Source organism: Catharus ustulatus, chromosome Z, assembly GCF_009819885.2.
Source record: "Catharus ustulatus isolate bCatUst1 chromosome Z, bCatUst1.pri.v2, whole genome shotgun sequence".
In the NCBI taxonomy this organism is placed as follows: Eukaryota; Metazoa; Chordata; class Aves; order Passeriformes; family Turdidae; genus Catharus; species Catharus ustulatus.
This window is the reverse complement of record NC_046262.2, coordinates 19,615,790-19,639,878: the sequence shown is the minus strand read 5'-3', so window position 1 is coordinate 19,639,878 and position 24,089 is coordinate 19,615,790. Positions and strand designations below refer to the sequence as shown.

Sequence of the window (24,089 nt, the reverse complement as noted above, 5' to 3'; positions counted from 1 at the left end):
AATTAAAAGTTCACAAGTTAAGGACTATGATAGATCACACACCAAACACAAGCAAACCAGACTCAATCCTATTCTAGGATGATGAGAAGTAAAGTAAGATCCTAAAATGATCATCCCCCTACCACTCCTTCCTTCCCATTTCAGTCTCCTCTCCCTAGCAAGTGCAGGGAGCCAGGGAATGGCAGTTAAGGTCAGTTCATCATACATTCCTTGCTCAGGGAGAGGAGTCCTTCCCCTATAGCATGATGAGATCCCACCCATGGGAGACAGTTCTCCATGAACTTCTCCAAATGAGTCCATCTCATGAGCAACAGTCCTCCCCAGACTGCTGCAATGTAGGCCTCTTCTGTGGGCTGCAATACTTCAGGCACAGTCTGTTCCAGCGTAAATCTCCTATAGGGTCACAGGTCCTACCAGGAAATCTGCTCCAGCATGGGCTCCTCTCTCCATGAGTGGGCAGGTCCCTGACAGCACCTGCTCCAGCACAGGCCTCCAGCACATGGGTCACAGCCTCCTCTCAGGCATCACCCTGCTCCAGCAGGGTCTCCTCCAGGGGCTGCAGGTGGATCTCTGCTTCCCCATGGCTCTCCCTGGGCTGCAGGGGCACAGCTGTCTCACCATGGGCTGCACCAGGGGCTGCAGGGGAACCCCAACTCTGGCTCCTGGAGCACCTCCTGTCCCTCCTTCTGCACTGACCTGGTGTCTGCAGGGTTGTTTCTCTCACATACTGTCACCCTGCTCTTCTCTGAGCACAATTACAACTCTGCAGAACTTTTTTAGGTCTCCTAAAATATGTCATCAGAGAGGCATGACCACCATTTCTGACGGGCCCAGCCTTGATCAGAGGCACATCAATGCTGGTACTGGCTGGGAGTGTCTCTGCCAGACATGGAGGAAACTTCTGGCAGCTTCTCACAGAAGCCACCCCTGTAGCTGTCCTGCTACCAAAACATGGCTACACAAACCCAGTACACCTTATCTTAGAGGTACCATGGAAAGTAACCCCTTTTCTTAGTTACCTCCGTACTTAAATTCACATATATACAGAGCAGAGGCAAAACCCTTTGCAAACAAATGGAAATTGAATGGAAATACACAAGTAATACACACATGACTTTGCAAACTGAAGAGAGGTGAAAATTCTCACATGTTCAAATAGAAATATTGCCAAGCATTACAAGATCAAATTTTAGACAGCTAGTATAGCAAAACCTCTTTGTGACATCTCTCAATTCTATCCTTGTTTACCACATGCCTATAAATCCACCACAATCTTATTGATTTCAATGGGTTACTCCTATGGTGCTTGTATTAAACCACTACTAAGAAACAACTAAAGCAAACACCTTTGTGATAACTGAATACTGCATCATTGTCTCTGCTAAAGCAATGGAAAGTGATTTATTAAAATACAAGCATAACCTACTTACTGTGAACAGCAGTTACTAATTTAAAATCTTTTCAAGTGATTACTTAACATAAAGTTATCTTAGTCAGGTAAGAGCAGCTGTAACCAAACACCAAATGCTCCTAGTCCATTTTAAATGTTGATATATACAGTAATTTCACGAATATAAGGCGCACTGGAGTATAAGGTGCTTTTCCAGGTGTTGGCAAATTTCCAGGCTTTGTCCATATATAAGGCGCACTGGCGTATAAGGCGCACTTTTTTTTTGCAGGAAGGATCCGCGTGCAACAAAGTAACCAATTAGTAACGGAATCACAGGATCGCGGTATTTACTGGCTCAGCTCAGGGCCAGACGAGCTCAGCCCTGCTCGGGGCTGATGCCAGGGGCGGCCCCAGCCCTGCTCCCACTCAGGGCCAGGCGGGCTCGGGGCTGCTGCGGGCTCGCACTTCTGGGTTGGCAAATTTCTGAACTTTGCCCGTATATAAGGCGCTCCGGGGTATAAGGTGCACTTCTGGGGTCGGACCAAAATTTTCATCAAAAGGGTCACCTTATACATGTGAAATTACTGTAATTGTTCTCTGGTTTTCAGAGTTAAATAAGGCTCTTATAATCAGCTTTGTGGGGACAAAGTATAATTGTGATACAGTAAAATGAAAAAGTGGATCTTACAAAAAAAAAAAAAAAAACAACATGAGAAATTATTCTTTTTAGCAATTGCAGAAAAACCACCCCAAACTGAAGTTTGAACCCACAATTCTCTGGACAATCTATCAGGACAAAATTTTTCAACTACAAAATGTACATATTCATTTTTGGCATTAAACTCATGCCACTAATATGTTTATTGATATCACTGGATTCCCGTGAGCAAATTAAAGAAAATATGAATCGGAAATATCAGGTCAGTTGGAATGTTAGAAAAACTGGGTCAAATACATTCTCACTTTGAGACTCCATTGCTAACCAATCCTGTCTGATTATGTTATAAAAAGTAAAAAAGGTTATTAAAAGGTTGGTTTGTTTAAAAGTCAGTTTGTTTGTGGGGTTTTTTCCTTTGTTTATTTGTTTAAGTTACATTGTCAGGTTCAGAACACTTATATTCTCTCCTCCTCAAAGTTGAATTTTATAAGTATTTTATAAGATGGGTATCTTTACTGCCCTGCAATAAATTTTCTGCTAAAATATAAGTACATGAACATGTAATGTTCTCTGAGTATTAAAGAAAGTACAAAAATCTTTCTATCCAACCCAGAGAACATATAGCTGCAGTTTTTTAAGGATTAGCTTGTTCTTCCAACACTCTTTTTTTGTACAAATAAATTACATAAGCTCTTTGAACCAGCATTTCTCAGGAAGTACATGGCATCTCAAGAGTATCAGAAATGCCCTTTAACATTTTTATTAAAAGAAAACTCTAAGAACAGCAGCTATGCAGCAAAACTAAAAAAAAAAAGCCTTAAGACATACAGCCACATTTTAAAGTAGTTGAAATCTCTACATGCAGATGTTCACTTTGAAATGTATCAGCTCCCAGTATATGGAATAGGATACACATGATATGCCAAGAGCTAGGTCCAGCTACATGTTCTGCAGTTTATTTTTAGGTGGAAAGAAAAACAAGACATTTTATCACTGCAGGTTGTCCAGCTTTGGTGATTATTTTAAGTTGTATGAGGTTTTTAACACTTTTAATGTTTGGAGCTGCATGTGTTCCCTCCTTAGGAAGGCAGAGTTTAAGAAAGTGATGTCTAAAGTTTTTCTTGAAGATCTTTATTATTAAGGAAATACTGAGTAGCCCTTTGTGGAGTTTGAGGCAGCTGTTTTTCATCCACAAAACTGCTGACTTCTGCATAACCTGACATCCTAGTATTGGTAACAGCTGCATGATCAAAGAATGAAAGATGGCCTGCTCCTAGGAGCAACACAGCTCAGGACATGTAGCTGTCTTCCACGGGTGTTTCTGCAAAAGGCATCTGGCTGTACTTCCTGCCACCAGCATGAAACTTTCACTTTTTTTGCAAACTATGTATCTTTCAAAGCTCTCAGGTAACTCCAGAAGCTGAGTTATATCACAAAGTATCCATGGTGGCATGGAAACTGTATTCACATCCACTCCATACAAGGAGAAAAAGCTAGACAAAGGATTTTAGATGCCTACCTGACTGTACTGGAAGACCTGTTTAGTAGGGCCAATATTTGGAATGCACTTTTGAAATGTTCTTTTGCTCTAAAAGACCCTCATATTGTCACTTCTTTGCCCTTCTTGAATAAACCAGTAGCCTTACAGAATGAATAAAATTAGTTCCTCTTGAAAGGAAGTTGCCATGAATACCAAAGAAGGTTCTCTAGACAGGCTCATTTTGTCAAGTGGAGTCTGGCTCAGTAGTGACCAGTCTTGGCTGAGTGGTTCTTGCTATTCTTCCGCACAGGCAAACGGCAGCACTGAACCCTTTCTACCCTGCAGCACCTGCTGAACCTCACCCCCTGAGGACCCAGTCCTCCCCTCACCATACCCCGCCTCAGCCCTCGAGCCAGCCACAGTCACACCAGCACCTGCCTCCCACAAAACAATTTCAAATTTCTGGGCACAAAGTTGTGGATGGAGCTCTAGGGATGCAGGTACATGCAGATATGCAGTACCAACATGCAGTGTCTAAGGGGCAGAGTTTAAAGATTATTTTAAGATTGGCACTTTCCAGAAGGTCTTCTAAAGACACTAGACCTAACCCTTTACTTACAAGGCCTTTATTTATTATTAATTTTGAGGAAAATGTCACATTTCTTTTCAGATGAGTTTGTATTTTGATTAAATTAGAAATAAATAGCTTCTTTATGTTGTCTTAGAAAATATTTCAACTTCTCAAGTTATCATAAGTTGAAATACTTATGATTTCTCTTGATTTGAATCATGTTAGCCAGTTATTGTTGGATGCCAGAACTGAGAAACAGCTGGACAGATTAATGATTTTTGAAGACAGTGCAATTTATAGAATACTTACATTTTGTGTCTAGTTTGAATTTTTTATGCTTAATCATGAATGAACTTGAACTTAGAACTCCGCCTGCTAACAATTCATACCTGTAGGTTGACAAAAATTTCAAAAATAACAAATGGAATGAAAAAATTGGGCAGAGTATTTAAAAAAATTGATGTAAGACAATTAACATGTCAAAATTTTTCTTCATTATCAAATTAACCGAAACTCAGGCAAAATGCTAGAAGTTAAACTGAATCACTATTTTTTAGAATATCACCAAGCAACTAAACGAAACTCCATTTTCCAGTTTGACAAGTTCAATAGGCAAGATGAAATAATTGGCTATTATATCATATTTCAAGGGTAGGAGGCGGAGAGAGGATCTCATCTTTGGGAAGCACTGAATGTTCTTATCCAGGGCAGGTCTTGATAAGTCAGCAAGTGAACATGAGTACCAGCTTGGGAGTGAGAAATAATGTCGTAAATGAAAAGCTGTCACGGCATGGCAAAAACAGAGGAGTAGTACGAAATAGAAAGGCTTATTTGGATTAGCCAAAATAGTTATTTAAATTGAACACTGACTCAACTGACTACTAATTTAATAAAGAACATACACTAAATATCCTTGGTCCATCAACAAATAACATTAATCAAATCAATGTAAGATTTGCTTTACGCAGGTTCTGTTTTTGATCAAGTCTGTGATCAGTTACAATATTTAGTTTTACATACAGTGCTAATATCACATTTTCTACCAAGCTAAATCAGTTAAATATTAATCATAACTCATGTAATTTTTGTTTAAATTATATCTGGAGACAAGCAGTGCTTATTACTAGTGAAGTACTATAGTGCTAGATATGAACTATAGAATCCTTGGCATGAGCTGACATAATTTCTAGGGCACCACAGTGTAACACACACGTTTGGCAACAACATGTACCAAGAGGCAAAAGGAAGAGCCGCTGGACTGTAAAGCATATCACTAACACGTGCAGACATTAGGGTTTTGTGCCTGAACTATTTTTAGAATTCTGCAAAGATATTTTTCCAGAACCACACATATATTCAAGATCACAGATGAAACTGTAGAAGCAGCAAAAACCACAAACTAGTCTGGCACCACTGCACTCTGCTCTGAATACAGGGCAATCCCCACAGAGTAAACAAGGAACTGTAGCTGTGACTCAGTCACAGTTTGGTCCTTGCTTCCCCTAGTCTGCATATGATGTAATCTGTACCAGCCCTTTTCCTGGTACGCCTCACTTTACCCTCCATCCCCACTCAGCTGTGCTGCCAGGGAATCAGGACACAGAGCTGGTGCACCATGAACTCCTTTTCACAGGGATAGGAGTAGAAGAACACCAGTACTCTTTCTTCTGCAGCCTTGGAATCTGCAGCATGGGCAATCTGGAAGCAATGGACAAATTGGTGCCTTGATACTCCTCTGTGGAGGTTGACAAGCAGTTGTATTTCAAATTTGAAGAGAAAGTTAAAGTGAAGTTCTTTATGTTATCAAATTTTACAGCCTTTTTGCACTGAATAATAATCCTTTCTGGAATCATGCATAATTTACTATGCAAAATGCTATTTAGTGCAACCTAAGTTATCAAATATGGCCCAAATCTGGTTGTGATTCTGGACAATAATGGTGGGAAATATTTTGCTCAGAGACATGTTTATCCCCGTGCTTTTAAAATATTTTTTCCTTGAACTGTTAACCATACTGTGCAGCTTTTGGTGGCTTCAGGAGTAAATTACTCATGTGCTAAGCCCTGGTCTCTATGTAAGAATGTACAGCCTCTATGTCAGTGTTCTCATGTTACAACTTCTCAACTGAAGCATCTGAAAGCAGACAGAGGCAAAACTATAACATGTAATCCCAAGAGTGTCAAACAGAATTTTTCTAAACTGTACTCCACTCTCCCTAAAGGAACGCAAATTTTGTGTAAACTAATCTCCATGAACGAACCTACTTTTGATCATACCATCTCTCATAAGTATTACAATAAGTAATATTTATGATCCAAAAAATGGGAAGAGTGGATATACATTGTGGGAACTAAATAAAAATTTAATTTAAATGTACAGTACTTTCACTATTACAAGCCGCACTGACTATAAGCCACATCGCTGGGTGTTGGCAAACATTTAGTTCTTTGTCCATACACAAGCCACACCCAATTATAAGCCGCTCTGTCATTCGCAGGGAGGACCTGTGTACAACAAAGTTGCCAAATAGTAACAGAATGGCTGCATGGCGGGGTTTATTGGTTCGGCTCGGGCCGTGAGGGCTCGGGGCTGGGCCAGGTGGCCCAGCTCAGTGGGGCCGCTTGGGGCCGGCCACTGCCACTGGGCTTGCTTGCCCCGGCCTGGCGCTGCGCCGCAGTAGCAGAAGGGGATGGAGCCCGCCAGTATCCAGGTGGAGGCAGGGATGGAGCTCCCCCGCTCCTGCAGCAGTAGGAGGGGACGGAAGCCCCCTGCCTCCCCCTGAGCCACGGGGCCAGCAGGAGGAAGTCCCCTGCCTCCCCTGGGCTGGGCTGCCTGAAGGAGGGAGCTCCCCCGCCTTCCCCACCCCCTGCGCTGCCTGCACGGAGCTAGCTCCACCCACCACGAAACAGAGTAACCAATTTGTAACAATCACACAGTCCCAGGTGTTACTGGCAGGTGCTCGACTCAGCACCTCGGTTTGCACTTCCAGGGTTGTAAATGTCAGAAAATTATTCACATATTAGCCACTCCTGAGTGTAAGCCGCATTTCCGGTGTGCGAGCAAAACTGTAGTCAAAACGGTGCGGTTTGTAATTGCGAAATTACTGTCATTAACTGGGGTTTGAGAGGAAGAAATCTTATGCTTTTTACAACTCACTGAAGTATGTTTTTTCCTCACTTGACAAGGAGTTTGCCAAAACAGATAATTATGGATACCCTAGAACCATTTTGAAAGAATAAAGGTGTCATCACAGAAGTATTTTTTAGCATTTCACCTTCTATCCAACTATGCAATTCAGAACTCACTGAATTTTATTACTGTGTAACAAGTACACACTGCATGAGAAAAGTAGTAATTTACAGTAATTTCACAACCATAAGGCGCACTGGACTATAAGGCGCACCCCCCGGGAGCCAGCACATTTCGCAACTTTGTAGATCAGATAAGGTGCACTGGACTATAGGGTGCACTTGTTTGTTTTGCAGCGAGGCTCCGTTCCCAGCTCCCTCCCGTGCGCTTGCTGGCCGAGACCCAGCCTCAACCCAGCAGCCATTGGCTCCCGGGCCTGCCTGTACCCGGCGGGGCCAGGCTATGCCTGCTGCCACTGCGTGCAGTGTCCCTGGGGCCGGGCTATGTCCGCTGCTGCTCCGTGCAGCGTCCCCAGGGCCCTGCTGCTCCGGGAGTTCCCTGGCACTCCGGATGACCTGATGCTGGCAGGCTTGCCCTATGCCACCGCTGCCCCAATTCCAGCTGCTTGCCCCCTCCCCGCGTGGCAGCCGCCCCGATTCCGGCGGCTTTCCCTCTCCCCGTGTGGGGGGCTGTACCGATGCCGGCGGGCCCACCCCGCACGGGGGATGCCCTCATGCCAGCGGGCCCGCCCTGCACGGGGGACGCCCTGATGCCAGGGGGCCCGCCCCGCATGGGGGATGCCCCGATGCTGGTGGGCTCGCACTTCTGGGGTGGGAAATGTCTCAACTTTGTACATCAGATAAGGCACCGGACTATAAGGCACACTTCCAGTTTCAGGGGAAAATTTTAGTCAAAAGGGTGCGCCTTACAGTCGTGAAATTACTGTACTGTGGTTTTCAATTTCAAACCATTTTCAGGATCTTTATGCTAATTAAAGGAAATTAAATTAATTTTAAAATTAATTAAATTCTTTACTTCCCATGAAATATTAATATAACACACACATGCATATGGAGCAACAGAGAGCTTACAGTTCAAACTGAGATTTGTGGCTGTGCAGCCCTGTGTGTTTTTTTGCTTCCTTGCAGCATCTCTACCAACAGGGAAGTTCTATCTAGTAGAAAGATCTGTGTGCAGAAAGATGTGTTACTATGGGTTCACATTTACCACTTTCCAGATACCACCTTGGTGGGTTCAGAGATAAACTATATTTCTCTCCACACCAATTTCTCTCAGCATTGCCATAATTGCAACTTTCCTCAGTAGTTTTCTGACACCCCAAGAAAGTCTGTAACTTTATTTCTGTCTTCATTTTACAGACATGGCTTAAACAATGCCATGTTTCTCAGATACCCTTGAACCTCAGGACATTGTCAGAAGTAGTGCAGAGCTGTAAGATCTGTTATGGGAGAAAATAAGGGTTAGAATTTTAAATAAATTTGGATATCTTGTGTTACAGATGGCACAATTCTTTAAAAGTCTCTACAAATTTGATGCCCTCTGAAATAAGAAAAAAAAAATCAAATAAAAGTTAGGCACACAAAAGCATGAAGAGAGAAGGTTTCCTGCCTGTCTTCACAAGCATATTTTCTTTTCTTTCCAAACAAGATGTGAAAAATCCAGAATATAAAGATGATGTTTAAGGTCAGTAGAGAAATGTGTAGCTAGAAGAAAAACTAGAAGGTAGAAGCATATGCAAGACAGCACATTTACATTTACCTTAGAAATATTTGGATGAACTATACAGATGGTAGATTGTGGCTCAAAGAATGGAAGGGAATAGCCTCTTAAAGAAGTAATTTGCATGGCTGGAACATCCTTTCTATACAACAACTGCTATATCTCAAGACATCTTTTCTTAATAAATTCTGACAACATTAAAGCTTAGCAGGTGAACAAATATGCATGTAAAGTGATAAATTATTAAATCTGCTTCCATGAAATAACATTTGATTAAAATTATTTTAATATTAGCAGCCTTTAAAACATTTTCATTAATTTAAAACTGTAAGGTCCACAGACAATGACATATTTCCTAATTTGCCAAAACACTTGCTACATACATCTAGTTTCCTATATACATAATAAAGAAATGCATTAGTCAACTTAGTTATGAATCCCTAATTAAACTGGTTAAAAGAAATAAAGGTAATGATTTTCCTCAGCCAACCATGTATGATCATATTCAATATACATATAAAGGATGCTATAGTACTGCAAAAATATACATATTCAAACTCAGATTCTCACTGTTATTAAGGAGTAAATATACTCTACATATACTGTACACATGCTCAGACAGGACAAAGGCATGATCCAGAATTCTATATCAAGACAGATTCCCTGATTACCATAGGATCAGAGTATGTTTAAGAAGAACATAAGAAACAATGTGATTTGCACTAATTTGTCAAGTTATCACCCTCATCATAATTGAGTTGAGACTTGGCTTATTTCAAGCTGTAAAAAAATCAAAAAGCAACCAACTGTTAACTAGTATCCCAGAAAATTATCTTAAAGCCCAAGACTTCCAGCATTAACATTCTTTATGTAATTGCCAGGTTAGAAATAACCAAGTTGATGAGCAGCATTCACGAGTTATGTCTAGCCAGACACAGAAGGTCAAGCGATTTCCTTCAAAAGTGGGGAAAAAGGGATGGCCGCACAAGGAGGAAAGAAACCATCAGGGGAATGGTATATTTAACACTGCACAAGCTCACTTTGAGTATTCTTCCATTAAAAAAAAACAAAAAAAACCCCACAAAAACAACAACAACAAAACACCCAAAAAGAGAGAAACTAAAGAAAGCGAGAGGTAAAGCAACTTATTCTTAGCAAAAGTGATGGAAACAAGCAAACAAAAAAAATCTGTTAGGTATGTGTGGAAGAAAGAATGGCCTGAATAAAAAACATGATCAAGTCTCAAGAAAATTGTCAACAGACTTAGCTTGATGTCATGACCCAACTACTCTGACCACTGTCAGGCAGGAACAACTCACATTTGTTCTCACTTAAATGACTGACATGTCCTGATGATTATGAATGATATTTAGTAGCTTACAGTATTTACCAAACTATTGGTTCCCAACATGTGGTATCAGCGTGACCAGTAAAATTCAACCACCTTGTGAACCTGTATCTCTGCAATATTTTCAATTAAAAATTCATCATAGCCCTCATAATGAAACCTGGTAAGCTGAGCAGTCGGGCAACTGCTATCATCAATGGCCAAAGGCTAATAAAAGATAAGATAGACAAATATCTTAAAAACCCCACAATATTGATATTTTGACAAATATAAAAAAACCCCCGTATATAAGCTTTAAAAGGGGGGGTCGTAGGCTAACAGAGGGGAAACAGAAATCGTAATAAAGTTTAACATATGTCATTTGATGTTAGAAAGAAGAAAAATTATGAGCAAAGGACAGGTAAGAGAGGAAAACAGAAAATCATCCAAAAAAGTATTTTTACAGACTGCAAAGCTAGGAACATTGACACACCTCCAGAAACTTATGCTTTAGGAACTTTAGGTTTGTTACAATAAGATGTTGACAGAAAAATGTCATTAAAACAACAATGCAAAATTTGAGGACTGGTCTCATGAGAAATACACAAAAGAGCATGGAGATTTGTTATACAGGGTTTCAACATGGAATATGCCACAATATTCCCTTGTTTCACAGCTGTCAAACAGCTATGAAACCATACCATCTTTACTGTCAATAGGGGAATATAATAGGGAATAGCAGCCAGTAAAGTTTATGTAGCTAAAACGCTAAAACACTAACGCAAATCAGCCCTACAAATAGGGACTAAACAATATGCTATATGTACTTCACTACTATAATTATATTTACAATGATATTGCGATGTAAGGGTTTGTGCCAGTTTCAAGTTAGGAGAAAAGCAGATCATATATACGTCCCACACTGTTCTTTGTAATAAAGAGAAAAACATTAGGCTTTACTATCACATATTAAACATAAGACTGGAGCACTCTTCTCAAAATATTTGCAAGAATTTTTAATGTATATATATTTTAACTACTTTTTCTTACACAGGAAAAGAAATCTATTTAGAGATCACTAAAAGGTATCTATTTTCAAATTCCTAGTTTATCATTGCTCTGTGATACGGTCCATGCACAGCCCTGCAGGTAAAGTAGCTAGCTGTTAAATTATTTCTCAGATCTATTACCTCACAAAACTAAAAATATAGGAAGTCCTGTAACTCTGAATGAAGCATTAGTCACAGTAATCTTTCACTCTCCATAAACTGCCTGTTCTGGAAAGTAAAGTATTTAGAATACTGTTGTTCCACAGTTCTCTCACCTGTGGAGACTTCTTGCTCCCTATTTCAAAAAATGAACCAACATCTCTAGCACCAGAAGGAATTTTACTGCATCAATTCCAGACCAAGGCTGCTTGCCTCAGAGCAGGTTTACCTCAGAGCAACTATCACAGCAGCCTGGCTCACAGAAACGACTGAACAAAAGACACAGCACCTCCCATCTTCAAGTATCACATTAAGTGGTAATTTCAACAATAAAAGTTGTTTGTATATTGTTTGAATGTAAACCCCCCCCTCCAAATTGTTATAATTTTGAAATCAAGGGGCTTTTCAGGCAAAGATATGGGAATTAGGAATAACAGTTCTTTACTAGGAAAATTAAAAAAGAAATACAGTACTACAAAGAAACAAACTCCAAACCCTGACAAAGTCAGAGTACAACATGACACCCTGTCAGTCAGGGTGTTGGTAGCAGTCCCATTAAATGGTGGCTGCATCCTCCTGCACTGACAGATGTGATTCAGTTGGAGCAGTGCTCCTGTAGAAGGTGCAGTTTCCCTCCGGAGGTCCAGTGGTGATGTGGAGAAATCCAGTTTTCCTCTGGAGTCCAGTGGAGAAAGGGGCTCCCTTAGCGTCCCAAAACCTCTGTTTTATCTTGGTAAGAAATGTTGGGCTCTTCCCCCTGGCTGGAGCAACTTCCAATGGGATGCAGTAATTTTATCAGTCACACAGTGGGACTCAATGGGCCATTAGCAGAAAATGACTCCCTGGAGGAAGGATGGGTTGTGAAAAGATAAAGAACAATGCCCTGACTGGTTTCAATGGATGGCCCAATAGCAGAATATCTGCCGTTGAGATAAGGATCACTGCCCCCACCCTCAACAGATGGTGATAGAATAGACACCCTTAATCACACTCTGTATTGTAACATATGGCTTATAATCAGGTGCGGCTTATAATCGTGAAATTACTGCCTCCACAGGTATAATTTTGAATCTTCTGCAGCAAACAGTGTCTTCTCTCTCATTCCTAGTTGATGATTAGCAACTTCTAATAGAAATGGTGGGCACATCGTATACGTGTGTACAAGCATCAGCATACACAGATCAGCAGTCAAACTTGTTTCTTAAGTCTTTACAAACTCATCAGCATGAAAGACACTATGGGACATTTCTCTACTTTCTCTTATGAAAAAAGACATAGCCGCAACTCCCTGTAGAATTAGCAATGTAAAATGCTAGTGCAACTCATTTTCCTGTTTTGATGAATCCACTGGCAGCTGAGTTTGAAACCCATATTTCAATATCAACTACCATGAAAAAAAAATCTTACATTAACTGAAAAGCTGTAGCAGTAATTTAAGGATTTTTTAAATTGAAGAGATCTTCAAAGTTTATGATCACCTTAAAGAACCTACGTATAACATCTTGAAAGAACTCACAAAGAGAATGACTAAAGAATAATGGAGTTTATCTTACTTTTTAACTTTTTTCTAAGTGTTAGATATCTAGTCAGTGTGTATTTTCATCAATTAGGCAAGGAACATACTAAATTCTCCCCCACAAGTGACACGTTATTGTACAGATGAGTCCACTTAAATTACTTATGGTAGTTTCATTACAACAATTAAAAATTTAAAGCCATTTCGTCTCACCTCAATGGTGGGTGGATCTTCTCTCTTTTTTCTTATCCATGCTGAAAAAAAAAAAAAAAATCAAATTGATTATTTCAAAGATCATAAACAGTATTAAAACTCAAAATTATTATGAATTTATAATAGAAAGAAATATTTATTAAAAAATTACAATAGAATTTACCACAACCTGGCAAACCTGTCATTTCCCAAAATGTAGGCACAAGATGTTATTTCCCATTTCCGTGCTCTCTCTTCAGAGAAGGGAGGCATGGGGGATGGTGTCACCACTGCGTGGAGACCTCGGGCACAGTTTACACATCATCTCGGTCATCAAAACAGGGCTTAAAAAGTAGGGCTTATGGCACAGAGTTATTGCTGAGCTTGCAATACAGAGTTGAGGTACACCCTAAGAAAATGGCAAGCTGACTGATGGAAAGTCAGAACAGCCTTAGATCACTCTGTAAAAAAAGGATTCCTGTACATGTTTCAGATATTCTTAAAGCTGAAAACCTTTTTATGTTACCATCAGGTAATGTAGTAACCTTTTTATGCTACCAAAATTCCTTTACAGTCATGAAAGGTTCAGCCCCAGACCTGACTGCAGGAGTGAAGCACATCATGTGGCTCTGTGGGATTACCCACTTCCAGGAGGGGTGGGTACTGTGACAGGGGGAAGGATCCTCCAGCTCAGTTAATTCGTGCTGAAGAGACAGCAGAGGAATGGAGGAATAAAAGCAGTGGTGATGACAGTTGTCCTGTGGCTCAGGTTTTCTGAACAAGGTCCAAACAGACATTTGCCCACCGCCATCACTAACACTGGCAGGAGGCAACAATCCAGACACTCCATCACAGATGCTGACAGGTCTCATGTAGTACAGTCAATGAATTAAGAGACAGAGCTCCAACTACTACAGACACTAGTTAGAGGAATGACCTGACATCACTTTTTAGAAATACCACTATTCTAGCATTTTTTCATGCCTTTATAATCCATGCAATTGGTAAATTCTTGGTTGGATACTTTCAAGACATTTGTCTTTTCTGCCCAAATTTTTCAAATTACTTAGAAGTAGAATGCAAGTAGCCAGTAATGAACAGAATGACAAACATAAGGAAAGCCACTTCCAAGTGCTGAGACATAGCAAAATGTTATTTCATATGTTTGTTTTGATAATTAAGATTTTTGTTACTATGCTTGAAAACTAAAGCAAAAATAACATTTTGTTATAACCTACTCAAATTCCTGGCCTCACGTGCTGCCGTCTATAAAGTTTCAGAAATGCTTGAAGCAGTAACTATTACATATTTTAATTTTCTAATAGCATCTGTGTTGTATTTTGAGGGGAACAAAGGAATGAATTAGATAAGCCTAAGACACGAAAACCTGCACAGAGTCATAACACCATCTCAGTTTGGAAAACGCAATTACATAGAAGGTGAAACACTAAATACCATGGATTCAGCAGCAGTATGCAACTGGTTTTAGGGAGAATAGCTTCCAATTAACATATGAACAAAGGGAGACAAACAGTAGAAGAGCTTGGAATTTAGCCAGGATAGCAAGGCCAACAGCCTTGGTTAATGGTAAAGTTTAATGGTAAAATACCTGTAAAGATATTAAGAAAGGTAATACTTTTGGTTCTTGTCTATCAGATGCCACTCCAAGAAGATACGTACTTTTAAATGTCTTTCTCAAACTACTTTTCTTAAAAGCAGTCCCTGTCATCTCTTCTCAGTAGTCCTAACAAAAAATAGATCCAAATCTGACATTGTGGAAAAGTGACAGAGCTATGAACAGTCAACATTGCTCTTTCTGCAAGTTTTATATCAGTGGAAAGAAAAACAGCCCATTGAGGTAATTCAAAATACAACTTAGTGATTTTCTATTAAATCTACAGAAATAGATCTAGAGAACTTTTTGCATGTACCTTCAAAACTTACAAGCATTTCAAACTGCAAAATCTGGCAAGATGAGAGACTAAACTGAGACTGTCACCTCTCAGCCGGTAGCCTTGTATATACTCTGCAAAAAACCCAACCATGCTATTGAAGGAAAATCTTATCACATAAGCCTTTCCTCCTGACAGAAGTTACAGTAATTTCACAACTATAAAGCGCACCCTTTTGACTAAAATTTTGGTCCAAACCCGGAAGTGCACCTTATAGTCCGGTGCACCTTATATAATGTACAAAGTTGCGAAATTTGCCAACTCAGAAGTGTGAGCCATGAGCCAAGCCGTGAGGCAGGGCGGTGCTACGGGAGCACTGAGCCGCGAGGGGGTGTGGGAGCGGGCGGCCGCGGCTGGCAGGAGCCACGTGGGGTGGGCGGGATCAGGCAGTCACGGGCAGCCCTGCACCGCCCCGATCCACATGCGGTCCCAAGCCGCCCCGAACCGCGGGTAGCCCCAACCTGCCATGAGCCGTGGTGGCCCTGAGCCACCCTGAACCGCAGTAACTCCAAGGTGTGAGCCATGGCCACCCTGAGCCGTAGCAGCCCCGAGCCGCCTCGAACCATGGCAACCGCGAGCCGCGGCCGCCCCAAGCCCTGCCTCGCCAGCTGGGGGAGGGCGGGAGTGCCAGGCCCCACGCATGGGGAGGACACTTGGGGCTGCGTCTAAAGGCTACGCCAATCTGTGAAAAATGTTTGCAAACTGAGCACCTGTCAGTAAACTCCACGATCACGGGATTTCATTACTAACTGGTTACTTTGTTGCGTGCGGCATGGATCTTAGCTGCAAAAAAAAAGTGCGCCTTATAGTCCGGTGCGCCTTATAAAAAGTACAAAGTTGCGAAATTTGCCCACTTCTGGAGGTGCGCCTTATAGTCTGGCGCGCCTTATAGTCATGAAATTACTGTCCCTTTGCCTGTACTTAGCAGCAGTTTCAGAATCCTGAAATACTTACCAACATCATTCAGAAAAAAACCAAAAGTAATAGATATTTCAGATATAGAAAAGTGTGTATACTAGACACTGATCAATAGAAGATATAGCTGGAGAAGAAAAGGAAAAATACTAGTTCAAAATGTCTCATAAAAAGTAAACCTTTAAATCATCAAAATTTAACAGATTACTTTCAACTAAATATCATTTTCTACCTTGCCATGCTTTGATTCTGACCTGTGGAAGGATAGTATCACTGTTTTCAATTTCACAGCTGTCAGCATGTAAAAATTGATTCACGTTTTTTGAAATATCCAGTGTTCTCTTAAAACACCAGCTGAATTTTAATTTCAGATGATTATAATAACTGATCCCGAAAGAATTTTAAATACTCCAAAACTTAAGCTGCAGTTAAAAAGTACTGCTTAAATATAAACATTACAATAGATTTTCTTTCAAGAGCACCTGTCACTTTTAGCAGTTATTTGACCAATGATTTTCAGATGAACCGAACAGTTCTAGTACATGATTTTATTATTTAATTACCTACGTCATCTAAAAAGCTGCAAACAAAACAGTGAAGGCAACACAAGCACATATGTTCTGTAAACAGAGGCTGTAAAGTAAGGACCACTACACAATACATTTTCATTCACTAACTAGACTCAGTATCAACTCAAAAGCAAAGAAACAAGCCTTAATTTAGGCATACTTTCCATAACAAACATACCATAAAAGAACTGTATCTATTTAAATACATAAATAATGCACACAGTTTTAACACTGTGCTCTTTTTTCCCCCCAGTTACAACAGAACTTGAATACATGGTTTCATGTATTGGAGTTATTAACTTTCCTTTTTTCTAATAAATGTCAGGAGTACAAATTTTTTTCAGCTTAACGGTACATAAAACTTGTTGGTACAAATATTCATACTATTTTCTGAATTACTGCAAGTAAATTAATTTTAATATCTCTCATAAACCACATAAGAAAGTCATTATTTAATGAAGTGCCATGTATTTAATGCCATGTAGCTAAGGGAGAATATAGTACAAGAATTCACTAAAATCTTTTTATATCCACAAGGTGAAGTCAGCTAGATTTAAAATTATCATATTCCTCTGTACAAATCCACTTCTCAAATATTCTTCATAAAGGTCAAGATGTAATACAAGCTTAAAAGCAAAGAAAAGACGGTTAGATTTCAGTATATTTTAGCACACTACAGTTTAGCATCTAATAGTTTTATCAGTCTTTAAAAACATATACATTTTACTAATAATTCACCTGACCACTCCTTAATTTTTGGGGATAAGAATGGGATTACTCTTATATACTTAATTCTCACCAGTTTTTATGTTGTGCTCTTTGAGACAGGAGGATTTTTCAGCGTCTTTCAGATATTTGATTTTTAAGCTATCAATAAAATTTTGAGCACTGAACACACTGTTCAAAAAAAGCACCAACACCTCATAACTCAGATGTAAGAGAAATTCATGGTAGTAAAGGGAGAACAAAGGTGTACAGAAGTAGAACCAATTTCCTACTGAGTTCAGGTTTAACAAAATTCAAGTAAACAATACATTGAAGTTTATATAATTTGCATTCACTTTGGGAAATATATCCGTGCATACATTTGAGTAAAGAAAAAGCTCTTGCACCTTTCTTTATGATTTGCATTACACCTTTGGTGAATGCACTTTAAATTACTGAATAGCTTTATACCACAGTCAAATATTTGTTGATGGAAACAAGGTAGGTAGGTGTTTTATTACATTTTATTTGAAAAACATATGCATGAATGCATATTATTAATTAAAAGTTGACAGTTATAGCTGGGAAGAATTGTTACATGACATTCCCATTCCCCAAGCTAACAAAATAAAATACCATCACCATTGTGAGCCAAAATGTTTTAAACCTGGCAGAGAAGGTAACATGTATGTACTGAGTGCAACCAAAACATCTGGCCCCCTAAGCTTTGGCAAAATGAATTATTGCCTCCATTTAAAACTGTTGCTTCCACTTTTATCTGGATGCACTCATTCTAATTTCACCTTTGTCTAAAAGGAGTTTTACAAGCAAGCTGGACATTTCCCATCTTGAGACATTTGGATTCTTTCATCAGAACTCATTTGCATATTTTTTCTCAGTAGTATGCACAAAATTTTCATTGAACTTTAAGACTCCTACTGGCAGATAACACAGTATAAAAACATGAAAGTGAACATGCAAATTAAGACTTCCATTAATCACTAAATGCTACCAAGAAAAAGAAAAGAGAGATTAGGACTAGATGGCAATAAAATGCTGCATGAAGCTGTCATCTCCTGAATCTCTGTGGTACATAAAGTTACAGATCTCCTCTCATGAGCACTATTGACACATCTTGAGGAGGTAAATTACACATTCTTCAGTAGGTGAATATTAAGAACCAAACTACAGAAACTTTATCTGTTGTATGAATCCCTACTGCCTAAGGAAAAGTAGGCACTCACACTTTGAAGTGAAATACAAGAGACTTCACCAAAACAAAACCAGGCAATATTTGCATTATACATATGGATTGCATTCTAAATTCAAAACTATAATACAAGAGGAAATACACTTTTAGATTTTTAAAATCAGAATTAATTTAATTTTATGTGTACCAAGAACTAACACTAAGAATAACACAATGAATTCTATTTTAGTTTTACAAAAGCCTGAACTTTCCAAAAAATTCACAGTCTGAGAATGTAGATAATTCAATCCTGCAGAGCACTTAAAATTAACATCTTCAGGATAAAATTTCCAAACAAGTCCTTCAGGAGTAAACCCTTGGCCTTGTATTCAGTAAGCTCCCAGGACCAGTACAGAGCCAAAGAAACAGATTGCACAGATTGCATCTGTAATCTGGATGATGCTTTATAGCTTCCTACTTGGTCTCCTTTACCTTATCACAAGTTTAAAGCTTGATAAACACAGCATCAGAATCAGTTCCTTAGGTTACCAGCCGTCCAAGTAGAATGCCTTAGGTACAAAACAAGACTTAACTCAGTCCCTCTTTCAATGCCTCTACAACCTGTTCCCACTCCTTACACTACCCTTTGTCCCTGGTTTTGTGAAAGTTCTCCTCAGACAAGTGATGCCTATAAGTATTTTCAGGGAGGGTAGTTTTATTAATTTTGGTCACAAAAGGTTTCTTTTTCTAGTCATACAGACTTAGAGTTGTGCAGGGTAACAAAGAAAGGGAAAGGGTTCTGGGATGACTGCTTTTAAATGAGCTGGCCATTAAGAATTGTCCAGAAGTACGAAAACCCGAGTCCTGGCAGAACAAAGATAGTACAGATAAAAGTAGCTCTCTAAAGGTCTCAAGAAAAGGAGGAGATAAGGCAACAGACTCTTCAGCACAGTCCTAAAAGTGAAAAGCCTGAGAGGAACAGGAAGGAGCGCTAGCCAAAACTTAAGCAGAGGACATGGATGTCAAAGTACATACACAGGCTTTGAAAAGGAGATATGTGTGCCCAGCAGAGTCCAAGAGCAAAGAGAAAACAAAGTAAGAAATATTTAATAAGTTTCTAACCCTATACTCATCTTTTACTGTTCAGAGGAAACAGTAAGTATTTTAGAATTCCTGCAAAGTCTCAGGCTATTTGCTGGAATGATCAGCATCCATAATAGCATGAATTATAAAGTGAACACCAACAGAAAGAATGTACTGGGAAATTTTCAAGCATCTGAACAGAAGACACACAGTGAAAGTTCAGTACAGATCCTGTAGGTCTAGGAAACTTCTAGACCAATCTTAAAGAGAAAAAAATTGGGACAAATGCAATGAGCATTTCACTAAAGAGTGTCTAAATATCTTGAATTAAACTGCTCCTACTCAGATAGTTGGCTTCTATAGTAGTGTTTGTACTATTTACACTTTACATTCCTTCTCATTTTTAACTAGTTCAGAATTATTTTTTTTACAGGAGGCAAAAAAGAACAAGTGATGAATTGAAATTCAGAGCATCCGACATCCCTCACACCCACAATACGCAGCAAAAGACATGATAGTTATTTGAAAAGCTTCTATACCCACAGCAGAAGTACCAGTCTTGGCTTTTTAAAATTCTACATCCACAAAACTGTTTACAAAGGTTAGACTAGCATTAGACAAAAGAGTACAGATTAGCCTTTTTTCCAGAATTCCCATGTTTATCTCTCAGAAGCATACACTACACACCCATTCTGCTTAATAAATGGACTGGGGAAAAAAGCATGCATGTACCTCTTCTTTCTAGAGAAATTCAGTACTGTTGAGCAATGGTACTCCCCAATTTAGTTCACCCACAAAAGTTCCCCAAACCACACTGCCACCTGCTCACTCCCTCTCCCCCTCCTCTTCCACTGTTCCCCACTTGAGGAAGGGATCCCAGGAGGATGGGGGGCATGAAAGGCAGAGATCACAGCATGAGGTAACAATTTACTGGAAGCAGCAATGAGATAAGGAAATAAACATATATTAATACTAATAATAAAAGTATACAGAAGAGTGGGTAATTTACATACAAAATGCTCACCAAGGATGATGTGAGACGATCACAGCCATGTTTTTTCCCCAACCAGAAGCCACACCCTTTTTCTCAGAAGTCAGAGTTCCCTTCCCTTACTTACAGCAAAAACCTGAGGTGGTATTGTGTAACAACTGGATTCTGGCCACACCCGGTCAGCCACACCTTCTCCTGGAGATTGCAAAAAAATTAACTCTGTCCTCGGTCAAAACCAGGACAAGTACTTAAGAGAAAAAGACTATTACAGTAATTTCACAAATACAAGCCGCACGGACTATAAGCTGCATCTCTGGGTGTTGGCAAACATTTTGTTCTTTGTCCATAAATAAGCTGCACCTGAGTATAAGCCGCTCTGTCGTTCGCAGTGAGGACCCATGTGCAACAAAGTTGCCAAATAGTAACAGAACCGCGGCAGGGCGGGGTTTACTGGCTCAGCTAAGGCTGTGCAGGTTCGGCCTGCTCGGGGCTGCCGATGGAGCCAGGTGGCCCAGCTCGGTGGGGCCGCTCGGTGGGGCCGCTCGGGGCCGGCTGCCACTGCCACTGGGCTTGGTCACCATGGCCTGGCGCCGTGCCGCAGTGGCAGGCGGGGACGGAGCCTGCCTGCTCCTGCCGCAGCGGCGGTGGGCGGGGACAGAGCTTTCCCGCTCCCACGGTGGCGGCGACGGGCGGGGACGGAGTTTCCCCGCTCCTGCCACGGCGGCAGCGGGTGGGAACGGAGCTTCCCTGCTCCCGCGGCGGCGACAGCGGACGGGGACGGAGCCTGCCTGCTCCTGCTGTGGTGGGCGGGGACAGGAGCCCCTCGCTTACCCCACGGGCCGCGGGGATGGCGGCACGGGGCCCCCCAATCTCTCCCCCGGGCTGCGGCAGAGGAGGGAAGGAGAGAGCCCTCCTGCCTCTCTCCCTGCCCCCTGTGCCGCCTGCAGGGAGCCAGCTCCACCCGTGGCGCAACAGAGTAACAATTTGTAACAATCGCAAAATGCCGGCTTTTACTTGCAAGCTGCTCGACTTGGCATCTCGGTTTCCGCTTCTCGGGGTGGAAATGTCAGAAAATTATTCACATATTAGCTGCTCCTGAGTACAAGCCGCATTTCCGGTGTGGGAGCAAAATTTTAGTCAAAATGATGCGGCTTGTATTCGTGAAATGACTATACTCAATCTGCAAATTTTTCTTTCCTCTGTGAATTCTTTCTATTTGCTGACATTATCACAAAGGGAAGATCTCGCAGCTGCGAAGATGAGGAAGTTAAGCAATAAAACTGTAAACATAGCTCATAAAACCAGGACTGGCCAGTTAATTGTTTCTTCTTTAAAATAAACCTGAACAGGATACCTTGATTTGAAAAGTGTATTTCAGGTCTGGCAGCTGTAGCTTTTTAGCTAAGTCCATACATTCATGAGGGTATGTGGTATTTGACTTCAAGGTCTTGTCACACACAACCTCCCAAAAATCTGCAACCTTCCAGGCACCACACTGTCAAGTCACATGGATTTGTGCTAAATTTCTGAAGAGAGATATAGCAGAAGCTTTTTAGTACTACACAGATCCCTATAGCACAAAGCAATTGGTTTGTATAGCAATTTGATTGAACACTGCAGTCTAAGACCATTTGCGAAAGGATGACTAACCCACAGCCGAGACAGTCTTACTGTCTGTGCTGTGCTCCTGTTAATTTCAGCCAAATGCAGACAGAGTCTACTGAATTGTCCTGGATGAAAATTCATTCACGGGAGAGCAGAGTTCCCCGAAGCCTCATATATGCTTCTTGGTGTCTGTGGTGCAGTGTTTGCATGACAGTCACAGAGAACTAAGATGAGCACTGATGCCTAGAGAATTTTTGGATGAGGAAAGAGACCTTCAGAAAGCTGGAAAAATAGCATTCATCCATTCAAGCATCAGATTATTTAGTTAGGACAAGCCTAAGAGGTTGCTGCTCTCCTTCAGGAGACTCTTGGACTGACAAAGAATCAGAAACAGCTAGAGCAAGACTTGCCAATCCACTGCAGCAGCAGATGACAGAAACTGTTGATACTGTAGTTTCGCCATAGTTGGAAAACACTTCCAGTAGTGTTGAAACACATTTCAGAAGCTCTCAGGTCTTAATACCAGCCTCAGTTGATCATGGCAAAAATTCTAGGAATTAGTGTAATGATACACAGTACAAAACGAGAATGTCTTCTACATCTCTACTTATTCCATGAAGGGATATAATGGGTCTGAAGTTTTCTCTTTGCTCAGTATCATCTCCCTCAAGAAGAGCATCAAGCATAAAAAAAAAAGAATGAGGTAAAGCAAGGATACTAAGAAATTTCCTCAAAACATGTCGTAGACTTAATTTATTTGAACTTTATTGACAAATTAAACCACAATAATGTCTGTGTATAACAACATTTTTTATTCCACCAATACTTTTAATCTCTTACAGAACTCATGCAAACTTTCAGCAAGCAGAATAGTCAACAACAAGGAATTCCAGAGCTTAAATACATGCTGCTTAAAATCTGCTTGCTTTAAACCTACCAGCTTCTGGGAGATGCCTCAGTATTTCTCTCTCCAAAAAACATGTTGAGTGATGGGTGATTTCAGGGATTCCTTGCTTATGCTGCAAAGTCATGGATTTCAAGACACATTTAACCTCACACTTGGCTCAAGCACCTACCAACCTCAAATACAACATAAACTGCTTCCCTTGTTTCTCTCTTTCTCTTTCTCCAGGAGCTGATCATCTAACTCTAAGGAAATGCAGAAGCTTCCCTGAAAATTTATTATATCCCAAATTTTCAGACAAGAATTTAATTCAGTAGCAGCTGGACAAAGTGGTTAATTATTAAGAGGTCCTCCAACTCTCTACTAGATTGCACATGCAATAATACAGGAAACCAAATACACCATACAAAAAGCAGTCCAATCACTGTGCCTCCAATATGTCGGTCAACTATTAGAACTACATAAGAACACTGCAATGAAATAATAATAAGGAAGTTTCATATTATTTAATGCATTTCATGCTGGTTATTCAGTCAGATGCTCCACAGGCACAAATATTTTCACATTTAACAGGAATAAGTCATCTCCACATAAGGTTTACTTTTATTAAGTATTGACTTCTCAAACAAAATCTGTTTTAAAAGAGGTTACTATAAGAATTCATAATTGTTATGCAGTTAAATAAAAGCCTATCTTACCTAAAATGAAAGATAACAAATGACTTGCTCACATTGTCAGGTTTTCCATTAAAAATACAGAGCCTACATTCAATGTAAAATCATTTTGAACTAAAACCAAAATATTTACCTTCCCATTCTGCTGGAAAGTCACCAATTTGATACTGATATGCTTCACGATTTACTGCTTCTACAAATCTTCTTTCTGGTATAATCTGCCCTATAGTAGAAAAATAAAAGAAATAAAAATACATATATTTATAGTATATATTTTATAAATATAATTGT

General features: G+C 40.2%; 1 protein-coding gene across 2 annotated transcripts in view; it reads right to left on the bottom strand.

Moving 5' to 3' along the window:
• Positions 1-24,089, bottom strand: part of NDUFAF2 (NADH:ubiquinone oxidoreductase complex assembly factor 2) — a 63,867-nt gene that overhangs the window by 2,391 nt on the left and 37,387 nt on the right. Inside the window, exons 2-3 of one of the 2 annotated variants that reach the window (XM_033085730.2) lie at positions 23,932-24,021; positions 13,233-13,273 (exon numbers count right to left, since the gene is read on the bottom strand). In XM_033085730.2, coding sequence (XP_032941621.1) covers positions 13,233-13,273; positions 23,932-24,021 — 131 coding nt within the window. The remainder of the gene's footprint in view (positions 1-13,232; positions 13,274-23,931; positions 24,022-24,089) is intronic. The other variant, XM_033085732.2, reaches the window with a different exon arrangement.